General features: G+C 41.9%; 1 protein-coding gene across 1 annotated transcript in view; it reads right to left on the bottom strand.

Annotated features, from left to right (window-relative positions):
- Positions 1-12,686, bottom strand: part of LOC124032968 (protein kinase C-binding protein NELL1-like) — a 434,369-nt gene that overhangs the window by 81,494 nt on the left and 340,189 nt on the right. The window contains exon 14 of the mRNA XM_046344912.1: positions 4,138-4,260. Within this exon, the coding sequence (XP_046200868.1) occupies positions 4,138-4,260 (123 nt within the window). The remainder of the gene's footprint in view (positions 1-4,137; positions 4,261-12,686) is intronic.

A 12,686-nucleotide genomic window follows, 5' to 3' on the forward strand; every position in this document is an offset into this window, starting at 1 on the left:
GAGGGACCAATGATGTCATATAGTGCAAAAATGTTAATTGAATGAGATACAGTATTCATGCACATTATAGGTGAATGTAAAAATGTAATATTGCACAATAGAAAATGTAATGGAATCATGGATAGATAATGGCACCTCTGGCTTCCATAATATGTCCACGTCTCCTATATGACATTCAGTGCTGTTCAAGATCGTTGTCTTCATAGAAATAGCTTCTCAACAGCGCGCGCCACTAGGCAAAATATGTGCTTTGTTTGAAACGACATACAGGTAGGCTACAGTTTGTTAACATTATCTACTCAAACATTTGCCCACGAAAAAACACTGTACATAATTCAAAAAGATCTAAATTCATATTCCCATGAACTGGTTGGCATGTAGTGGGTTAAGTTGGTACATGCCCAGAATGTTATACGGTTTGAGAAAAAGGGGAGGGGGGGACAGGGACAGGATGGGGCGGTTTGATCCAGTTGCGCAGCCTCTGCCTTCTGAAATAGTCTTCCATTGTCCTCCAATATTCTCTCTTTAGTAAACCACTTTACCTCCTCTATTCATACACCTCTATCGTTAGACACAGGGAAGGTGGCGTAACAGCACGAGGCTTAGCTAGCTACAGTACTTACCAGCTTACCTCTTTGTTAGCATTAGCAAAGATGATATGTTAGCTACATTACTACCAGTATAACTCTTTTGAATTAGCAGTAACAGGGGCGGCAGGTAGCCTAGCATGTAAGAGCATCAGGCCAGTAACCGAAAGGTTGCTGGTTTGAATCCCAGAGCTGGAAAAATGGGAATAAATCTGCCGTTCTGCCCTTGAGCAAGCAGTTAACCCCCCAACAACTGCTCCCTAGGTGCCAATGACATTATATGTGGAATACACATCTCAGTTGAATGCATTCAGTTGTGCAACTGACTAGGTACACCCTTTCCCTAATTACATGGTTACCTCTTCTATATGAGCAGGGACATTATGCTAGCTACATTCCTACCAGCTTACATCTTCTGTCCCTCACTGGTCTCAAACCAGGGAACCTCTGAACACATTGACATGTCACCATGAAAAAATGTTACCAGTAAAGCCACAAAATGCTGTGGGTCTTGCAGAACAAGGGAAACAACTACTTCTAGGTCTCAGCGCAGGATATGTCTCAGAATGAATGCTACTAACACTCCGACAACCATTTCACATTGGCTACACATTGACAGACAATATTAGCAGGGACAGACTCTGGACCTAGCCCAGTTCTATGGCTAATTTCTTTATTTCTAAGAGCACAGTGATGATGTATGATTAGACTGAGGAGAGACGCTCCCGGTCGATTGGCCAACAGTCATTAACGAATTCCCGGAGCGGACTGTGAAAATGGGGAATAATTCCTAAAACTCTCTCTCCATGGCATACTAATTGGCTGGGGAATTAATATGTAGCAATAGCTTTAATATCATTGGATACAATACGGGGCCATTTGAAGCATATTTGATGTGATTTATCGTAAATACAAACATAGATATGATCAGAGTGTGTGGTTGGAACGCTCTTTCTCTGAGCTGGTAGGATGTGCATTTCATATTCAAGTAATTGTTTTCTGCATTTTTTTCTCTGAGCAACAAACAGTTGGATCATTTGCATATTACTCATGACTTCCAGAGGGAAAAATGTGGAGGTGGCAGTAAAGTTGTCCAATGCCACTTTTTTCCCCTTTCTTTTCAGTGGCTGCTGTGTGCCTGTGTTGGAGACAATCCAGCATAGAAATTGTCTGGAAGGCACTTTGCAAATTGCATTGATCTCTCCCTAGACCTGCCTTCCACCTGCTTCCCATCCTAATGCCTCTCTATTACAGAGGGACACGGGGAGGTGGTGGTGAGACGACAGGTGTCGTCACACACACGGGCGCACAAACACACACACACACCTGTCTCACTCCCAAATAAAGAGAATTCCCTCTATTCTGCACTCGAATTACACACTAATTTGGTCGACACGGGGGACAGACAGCAAGACAGTACTGGAGCAATAGAGGAAGAGAAGAGACGACTGTGTTTCATTTCCTGGGAAACAGAACAAGATTAATAGAGCGAGATTAGGAGAGGAGAGTTAAGAAAAAGGGAACATTTTTGAGAAGAGGAGAGATGTTTTCCTTGCCTGAGACTCATGGTCATCACTTTATTAAAAAAAACACAGTGAATTTGGACATTTTGTTACGCCTTATCCTAAAATTGATTAAATCTTATCTTATAATCAATCTACACACAATACCCCATACTGACGAAGCAAAAACTATTTTTTTTAACATTTTGCAAGTGTAAAAAATAAAAAATAATAAAACATTCGATAACTATTCAGACCCTTTGCTATGAGACTTGAAATGTTTGAGATGTTTCTACAACTTGATTGGAGTCCACCTGTGGTAAATTCAATTGATTGGACATGATTTGAAAAGGCACAGACCTGGCGCGGCCTGCTCAATGCATCACTGACTGCCGGTGTCATAGGAAGTCACCCAAACCGAGGCTTGTACACCCTGCTATCATCCAGAAGGAGAGGTAGGTACAGGTGCAAAGCTGGGACCGAGAGACTGAAAAACAGCTTCTATCTCAAGTCCATTCGACTGTTAAATAGCCATCACTAGCCGGCCTCCTCCCAGTACACTATCCTGAACTTAGTCACTAGTCGCTTACCACCCGGTTACTCAATCCTGCACCTTAGAGGCTGCTGCCCTTATTCTATCCTACATATTCTTCAGATATAGTACATTTTCTATCCACATACTGTCTATAATGTCTATACATCCAATCATATACACTCATATACACTTCCGGTCAAAAGTTTTAGAACACCTACTCATTCAAGGGTTTTCCCAAAAAATTATTATATTTTCTACATTGTAGAATAATAGTGAAGACATCAAAACTATGAAATAACACATATGGAATCATGTAGTAACCAAAAAAGTGTTAAACAAATCTAAATATATTTTAGATTTTAGATTCTTCAAAGTAGCCACTTTTTGCCCTGAGAAACAGTTGTGCACACTCTTGGCACTCTCTCAACCAGCTTCATGAGTTAGTCACCTGGAATCCATTTCAATTAACAGGTGTGCCTTAAGTTAATTTGTGGAATTTCTTTCCTTCTTAATGTGTTTTAGCCAATCATTTGTGTTGTGACAAGGTAGGGGTTGGCACCCTCTCTTGGGTTGTGCCGTGGCGGAGAACTTTGTGGCCTATACTCGGCCTTGTCTCAGGGTGGTAAGTTGGTGGTTGAAGATATCCCTCTAGTTGTGTGGGGGCTGTGCTTTGGCAAAGTGGGTGGGGTTATATCCTTCCTGTTTGGCCCTGTCCGGGGGTGACCTCGGATGGAGCCACAGTGTCTCCTGACCCCTCCTGTCTCAGCCTCCAGTATTTATGCTGCAGTAGTTTATGTGTTGGGGGGCTAGGGTCAGTTTGTTATATCTGGAGTACTTCTCATGTTCTATCCGGTGTCCTGTGTGAATTTAAGTATGGTCTCTCTCCAATTCTCTCTTTCTCTCTCTCGGAGGACCTGAGCCCTAGGACCATGCCTCAGGACTACCTGACATGACTCCTTGCTGTCCCCAGTCCACCTGGCCGTGCTGCTGCTCCAGTTTCAACTGTTCTGCCTGTGATTATTATTAGTTGACCATGCTGGTCATTTATGAACATTTGAACATCTTGGCCATGTTCTGTTACAATCTCCACCCGGCACAGACAGAAGAGGACTGGCCACCCCACATAGCCTGGATCCTCTCTAGGTTTCTTCCTAGGTTTTGGACATTCTAGGGAGTTTTTCCTAGCCACCGTGCTTCTACACCTGGGTGCATTGAAATTCCAAAAGCAATGGATAGAGGAAAATCGGTTGCACATTTTGATGGTCAGGAAATATAATACAGTTTAAGTGTGGCCCTCCGGACCTCGGTTGAAGACTGAATCTGGCTAGCTGGGTAAAATGAGCTTGACACCCCTGGTGTAGAGGGCAAGAAGGGGAGACCTTTCCTCTGCAGATGAGGAGAGAATAGTTAAAAGGGAGGGGGTTGTGGATGTCCAGAGTATGGGGTAGGGGTCTCGATGGAGCTCAGGAGGGTAGAGAGATGGGGTAGAGAGGCGTGGAGGGTGAGGCCTTACCTGTGCAGATGGAGCCGTTCCCCACATAGCCAGGCTTACAGGAGCACAGGTGGCCTCTGATGGTGTTGGTGCAGATGGCATTGTCATCACAGGAGCTCTGCCCACTGGCACACTCGTCATGTTCTGAGGGAGAGATGCAGCAGGGTCAGACTGTGTGGTAGTGTCTGACTGTCTGGCTGTCTGTCTGCAAGCATATAGACTACTCAGCAGTGTGAGAGTGTGTTTGTGTGGTGAATGCATGTTTGTGTTTTTTAATATTTTTGTTCTGTGTTTGTATGTCGCAAGTGCATCCCTCCTGTAGGGTCATTGTCAGTTGTTTTCATTCAACAGTGTACTGTCAACTATCTCTCTCCCAGATCTGAGTTGCTTACTGAGGGGCTGGTCGGAGCATTTAGCCTCAGGGAATAGGGAGTGGGTTTGCACCACAGGCAGTGTATGATCAAACACCATGTAGCCGCTCATCACTGCAAAAAAACATAATCTCATTTACTAGCCTACTTGTAGGAATCCATGACAGGTTGTGTAACACAAACACAGCCAAAAGTTATCTTGAATACAGTTAACGATTCAAACTTCGCCACACACTTGATCTTACACTGCGCAAAAACCAACGGTGGTAAACTGTATGTGTTCCGGTGGATGTTCATTAATTTCAAATGGGAAGCAAATCCATACTGATGCTTCCAATCTGCTGAACTAGGCTCCGGTAAGTACAGTGTGTACTTCAATAAAATGTTTCAACTTGTAGGTTGCTTTGCCTTGTGGTCTTTGAAACATAAGTGGATTAACCACCGAAGATGTTGCAAATGTGTGGTTTTCAACTACAGTATGTGTTTATGGGATAGCAACAAGAGAACTTTTGAAAGCTCAATACATTTACTTTAAAAATACAAGATAAAAGTTTATGATGTTTCGAATTCTATGCAATTATGTTTTATATGTATTCTATGCCATTGCTATTGTTGATTATATTCATAATAAAGTTGTGGGCTGTAGCCTGTTGTTATTAGTAGGTCTATTGTACTTTTTACAATTGATTATTGCTATCATTATTATAGTAATGGAGGCTAGCTACTCCCATAGCTGTGGGAAGTAGTTTGGGGGTGGGGGTTCTGTGATTTTGTTTATTTTTTTATTGATGAAATAGTGCAGTGTGTGCTCCCTCATGCTCCCCCAGTACAACACACGAAATCAGGTGTGTAGTGCTGGGGGAGCGCTAAGGAGCACGAAAAACCATTGAATGACAAAACAAATAAATATGAAGGCTACAGCAGCCTAGCGGTAGGTAAATGGTGCTTTCTTCCCTGTCTTATCTCTGGCGAAGGAGGAAGAACTGTAGGCTACATGTGTGCACTGTATAGGACCATTGGAGTCTTGACAACGTCAGAAAAAAAAAGAAAAAAAATTCACCTCTGCCTTGACATTCATAAAACTCCACTGACCTGCTCATCCGCAGTAGAACCCAGAATGAAATGTTACCACTTGGTTACAGCGACACGGTTCTGCGAAGGACACCCAAACCAGAGTGGCCACCATAAAGCCCAAGAACCTGACCATCTCTGGAAGTTGCTGTATCCATGCTTGAGATCATTAGCCAATATTGGCTATAGGTTGAGATGCAGGGCCCGTTAGGGCCATAACATAATAAAAAACAACTTGTAACTACAGTCTTTTATGTCCAAGAATACAAATGTAAAATAAAAACATATTTGGGGGGCCAAATAAAATCATCCACAGGCCAAATTCGGCCTGTGATCCACAAGTTGGCGAATCATGCAGTAGACCGTCTCAGAGTAGTTGCCACAAGTGTCTCCTGACCAGAAATGCTGGTATGTCAATCTGTCAATCTGGGATCTAATATTTTCTATAAAGAATCGTAAAAACTTTTTGCTTGGATGGCACCAGCAATACACTCAATTAGGAGGGATTTCTCAGAGATTAGGGTAGAGAAGTGTTTCATCTTGCATCTTTTACTGAAACATTGTATCTTTATTATCTCATAGAATACTTCACGTTTGCTGGCCTTCCATTTACATTCAGCTAAATGGCACTGTAACATCCTGATCTGTTTCACCTGTCCTTGTGATTGTCTCCACCCACTACGGATGTCGCTTATTTTCCCCAGTGTATGTATCCGTGTGTTTCCTGGCTCTCTGTGCCAGTTCGTCTTGCATGTTTGTAAAGTCAACCAGTGTATTTTTTCCCATACTCCTTTTTCTCTTCTCTTTGCTAGTCCTCCCGGTTTTGACCCTTGCCTGTTTTCTGGACTCCATTCCCGCCTGCCTGCCCTTCGGTACCTACTGGACTGGTTTTTGACCTATTTCCTGTACACGACCATTCATTACGTTCACTTTATAAAGTATGAGTGTGGTCATTAAACCAGAGTGGACTATGCCAGACAATTTATTCTTGATTTTAACTGGTGCCACTGAGTCTAAAGTAGCCTGATATACAGTATGTCATTGAAACTTTTCACCAAATCATCGGTGTGAAGACAGAGAACAGGATCAGTGGTAAGAGAACAAAAAAGCATTCACAAATTTTCTAGCAGTTGTGGAGTTAATGATGCAAGAGCGAGTTGGGACTGGTACATTTTTAGGAAGAGGAGGAGAAAGCATTCTAAAAACAATACTGAGATGGATAGAGACACACACATTAATACTTTTTCCAAGTTTCAATATTCAGACCATGGTACATCACAAGATCAAAAATATGGCCTTTGTTGTGTGTAAGCCCTGTGGCATGTAGCACAAAGTTAAAGGATTCTAACATGATAAGAACATTTTCCACTAGTGCATTGTTTGGGCAACACACAGGAATGTTTAGATCTCTAAGAAATATTAGGTTTCGGAGGGTGGTACACTAACATATACAAGATGGGCTGTTTCTTGTTCAAGCTATAGATAAGCCTCTCAAATGAGGAAGATTCACCACAGGGCTACATATAAACTTGTCTCTATGAATGACGGCTACCCCACCACCACAGCCAGACAGCCTGGATTTCTGTAGATGAGAAAAGGCTGGAAGGGTAGTTTCAAAAGTGAAAGATGGCACCGACAGAGTGGGCTGCCTCGCTTCTCGCTCTTAGAAAACTTTGCAGTATTTTTTTTCATGTATTATTTCTTACATTGTTAGGCCAGAATTTTTGGGGTGTTATTACATACAGCCAGGAAGAACTATTGGATATTAGAGCGACTCGAACTCACCAGCACTACCATCATTACGACCAGGAATATGCACCCCCAGGGAAATTCCAGAAGCCAACCCAAAACAATGCTGGCATAGGAGAGGTATTCGGAGTGGTCTTCTAGTCCGATTTAGGAGGAGCGCACACCAATCACCGCTTCCGAGTATATTACTTGCTAATGTTCAGTCTCTGGATTATAAAGTTGACAAGCTCAGGGCGAGGGCCTCTTTCCAGAGAGACATCAGGGATTGTAACATTCACGGAAACTTGGCTCCCGGGATCTACTGTCTGAATCGGTCCAGCCAGTGGGATTCTCAGATCATCGTGCAGACAGTATTAAATATCTCTCCGGGAAGAAGGGCAGGGGTGTATGTTTCGTGATTAACGACTCATGGTGTAATTGTGATAACATACAGGAATTCAAGTCTGCAGAACTCATGCTGCCGACCACTGTTACTCCAACTTCCGGGATGACCACAAGGTCCTCCCCCGCCCTCTCTTCAGAAAATGTGACCATAACTACATTTTGCTCCTCCCTTCCTACAGGCAGAAACTCAAACAGGAAGTACCTGTGAGAAGGACTATCCAACACTGGTCTGACCAATCGTAATCTACATGTACTCTTCAAAATTGTTTTGGTCACGTGGACTGGGATATGTTCCGAGTGGCTTCCGAGAATAACATTGACAAATACACTGATTCTGTGACTGAGTTTATCAGGAAGTGTATAGGAGATGTTGTACCCACTATGACTAACAAAACCTACTCTAACCAGGGGCTCCCGAGTGGTGCAGCGGTCTAAGGAACTGCATCTCAGTGCATGAGGCCTCACTACTGTCCCTGGTTCAATTCTAAGCTGTATCACATCTGGCTGTGACTGTAAGTCCCATAGGGCAGTGCACAATTGGCCCAGCGTTGTCCGTGGTAGGCCGTCATTGTAAATAAGAATATGTTCTTAACTGACTTGCCTAGTTAAATGAAGGTTAAATACCATTACATTTAATACAACATGTGGATAGATGGCAGCATTTGGGCAAAACTGAAAGTGTGAACCACAGCATTTAACCTTAACTATGGCAAGGTGACTGGGAATATGGCAGAATACAGACAGTGTAGTTATTCCCCTGCAAGGCAATCAAACAGGCAAAACGTCAGTATAGAGACAAAGTGAAGAGACAAAGTGGAGTCGCAATTCAACAGGTCAGACAGGAAATATATGTGGCAGGGTCTACGGACTACAAAAGGAAAACCAGCCACGTCGTGGGCACCGACGTCTTGCTTCCAGACAAGCTAAACACCTTTTGTGCCGGTTTGAAGATAACACAGTGCTCATGTGGCCCGCTACCAAGGACAGGGCTCTCCTTTTCCGTGGCCAATGTGAGTAAAACAAGCGTGTTAGCCCTCGCAGGGCTGCGTCCTCAGAGCATGTGCAGACCAGCTGGCTGGTGTGTTCACGGACATGTTCAATCTCTCCCTATCCCAGTCTGCTGTCCACACATGCTTCAAGATGGCCACCATTGTTCCTGTACTCAAGAAAGCAAAGGTCACTGACCTAAATGACTAGTCCAGGATCATATCATTTTTTGTCACAAGAATTTGGCTTCACCCGCACTAAACACTTGTATGTGACCAATAAAATGTGATTTGATATGATTTACAGGACTAAAATCCAATCCTCTGGTATAAGCCAAATTTCAATTAGCATTAACATATCATACAGCTACACCATTGAGAGCATCCTGACCGGTTGCATTACCGCCTAGTATGGAAACTGCTTGGCATCCGACCGTAAGGCGCTACAGAGGGTAGTGCATACGACCCAGTACATCATTGGTGCCAAGTTTCCTGCCATCCAGGACATATATACTAGGCAGTGTCAGAGGAAGGCCCAAAAAATTGTCAAAGACTCCAGTCACCCAAGTCATAGGCTGTTCTCTCTGCTACCGCACACAAAGCTGTACCAAAGCGCCAAGTCTAGGTCCCAAAGACTCCTTAACAGCTTCTACCCCCAAGCCATAAGACTAAAAAACAATTAGTCAAATGGCCACCCGGACTATTTACATCCCCCGCTGCTACTCGCTATTTATTATCTATGCATAGTCACTTTTGCCCTACCTACATGTACAGATTACCTTGACTAACCTTTACCCCCCGCACTTTGACTCAGTAAAGGTACCCCCTGTATATAGCCTCGTTATTGTTATTTTATTGTGTTGCTTTTTATTACATTTTTTACTTTAGTTTATTTAGTAAATATTTTCTTAACTCTATTTTTTGAACTGTTGGTTAAGGGCTTGTAAGTAAGCATTTCACAATAAGGTCTACTACACCTGTTGTATTCTGGAGATGTGACAAATTCTTTGTTTTGATTTGTATGCACTGTATATTCAACAAATGAGACAGACAAATTTTACAAAGTAAGCTGCGTGAATGGTGAGACTTGGCACAGACACACTATCTAGTGTGCTCTCCCTCTTCCTCTCCATGTTGATCTTCCTCTCCATGTTCCTCTCGCTCCACTCTCCTCTTCCTCCTCTTCATTATCTCCCTCCACACCGTCCTCCTCTTCCTCCTTGTTCCACATCTCTATACCTCCAAGCATCTAACTCCTCTTCCTCCCGGCCTTTTCATGCTGAGGCCTAACTCTCCACATAATTTTCCTCCCTTTTCACACACTCTCTCACTCTACCTTCCTCACTTTATTTTTCTCAGTCTTACACCTACTTTGTAGTTACCTTTTAGGAGTTTATAATAAACTAAATCATGATGCTATACGTCACTTTCATTCAATAAAACAAAATCCCCTTCACACAAACACACGCATAAAGTATCATCATAAAGCTATACAGCACGTTCATTCAATCAATCATCAATCAAAATTATTTAATAAAGTCCTTAGTGGAGAGATTGTTTCTCTGTTCATTGTGTGTTTGTCAGACTGATGGATAATCAGACAGGATAGAGCACACAAAAAGACATTCATAGATGAGCCGTTCTTAAAACCTGTTAGAGATAGGGGGCAGTATTTCCCCTTTGGATGAATTGCGTGCCCATAGTGATCTGCATCAAAATCTGTTCTAAATTGCTAATATATGCATATTATTATTAATATTAGATAGAAACACTCTGAAGTTTCTAAAACCGTTTGAATTATGTCTGTGAGTATAACAGAACTCACAGGGCAGGCAATCTTTCAAACTAGTTTTGAAATCCTGAAATTTGGGGCAACTTTGATGTCATCGCCCCCTCTCTTCCCAACAAGTTATGGATCTGGAAACACTTCCTATGTCTTCAACTAGATGTCCTCATTCAGTAGAAAGTGTAATGGAGCATTTGCTGTGAACTTTGACCTAATGGGAAGGAAAGTAGTAAGTGTCGCAAAAGATTTCCATGTGCTTGAAGGCGCGTTTGCGTTCGAGTGCTTCGGCTGTTCCAATCAGCCCCAGATGAACATGAATGGTCCGGTTGGAATGCTATTCAATCTGTATGATTATAACATCCTGAAGACTGATTCTGCACTTAGTTTGACCAGTTTTGTCGACCTGTAATATGTAATTTGGAAGTTTTGATGCAAAGTTATCCTGGACCAGAAGTCATTTTTTGGGCACTTGAGCTGAAAGTGGTAGCAAATGCTGCTACTTGGACACTAGAATTGAACATTATGAAACAAAACGATTTACTGTTGAACTAGGACACCTTGCACTACATTCTGATGGAAGATCATCAAAAGTAAGGGAATATTTATGTTGTAATTTTGTATTTCTGTTGACTCCAACATAGCGGAGAAATATTGTTATGTCTGAGCTCCATCTCAGATTATTGCTATGTTAGGCTTTTTCCGTAACGTTAACAAAAATGTGACACAGCGGTTGCATTAAGAACCAGTGTATCTTTTTAATTATATGTAGAACATGGATCTTTAGTCAAAGTTAATGATGAGTATTTCTGTTATCTGGCGTAGCTTTCTATAATTCCTCCGGACATTTTGGAGAATTTTCTGAACACGGCGTCAATGTAAACCGAGATTTATGGATATAAAATGCATATTATCGAACAAAACATAAATGTACTGTGTAACATGTCATATGACTGTCATCTGATGAAGATTTTCAAGAGGTTAGTGAATGATTTTTTAAAATCCTGCTTTTGTCAATTTATATTTTGCTGGACAAAATGGCTATGTTTTTTCTTTGTTTTGGTGGTGGTCTATCATAAATATATGCTGTGTTTTTGCCGTAAAACATTTAAAAAAAATTGACACGCTGGGTAGATGAACAAGGTGAACAGGTGTGTCTTTTAAGAAGACACACCTGTTAATTAAAATGCATTCTAGGTGACTACCTCATGAAGCTTAGTTGAGAGAATGCCAATAGTGTGCTAAACTGTCATCAAGGCTACTTTGAAGAATCTCAAATATGAAATATATTTTCATTTGTTTCACACTTTTTTAAGTGCGAGAGAACAGCTCACTGAACATTACTCGCCCTAGCGGAGCTGGTTAGGCTGTTATGTTATCCAGATTGCAACTTTGCTGTCAGATTGTCTGTTTGTAAATTCAGAGCGTTCCGCGTTGAGTGTACAGCGGACGCTCTGGCCGATGGATTACTGACATTTTCTGACACCGGCCATATTCAACGGGTGTTGAGCGTTCGTAATTCATAAGTTATTCTGCGCTCTGGCACACTCAGACGAGAATGCTCTGAAATCGAGATAGATGGCCAGACTGAATTTACGAACGCACCCGAAATGGTTACTTGCAAAGGTGTAGTCTTTTGTTAAGACATGTAGCTAGCTAGCTACAATGAACCATAGGTAAACAATGAACCATATTCACAATGCATGACGTTATTACCCTGCAGGTTGCTAGCCAACCAGGTTCAATGTTAGTTAGCTAACATTAGGCTATAGCTAACCAAGTAAATGGCTCTTTCTGTCAAAATTAGAAACATATAATATCTGATAATTTATGTAGACAGACTATCTTACCCATATACATCATTCATGGTTGGACATGTCTCCTGTAGGATGCCATGTTTGCCCTTAGTTTTAAGATGTAATCCGTAAGCTTTAATACTCAAATTCCACTGATTTCAAAACTTAGTCCTTCAGAACAAAAAGTGGAGCAATTTTAATATATGATTCATAAAGTAAAAAAAGCTGCATTAGACAGGATTACCTAGATGTAATTACAATCTCAAATAGACAGAGTGCTAAATGGCAGACTAATCCTAACTCATCTCTCGGCATGTCCAGCCCACTCATTATCTCAGCCAATCATGGCTACGGGGAAGGTTTCCCCCTTTTACCTTAGCTAAACCAACTGGCCTCGTAATTTAACTATTTTATTTGGATTTACAGATGG

Source organism: Oncorhynchus gorbuscha, linkage group LG04, assembly GCF_021184085.1.
Source record: "Oncorhynchus gorbuscha isolate QuinsamMale2020 ecotype Even-year linkage group LG04, OgorEven_v1.0, whole genome shotgun sequence".
NCBI lineage: Eukaryota > Metazoa > Chordata > Actinopteri > Salmoniformes > Salmonidae > Oncorhynchus > Oncorhynchus gorbuscha.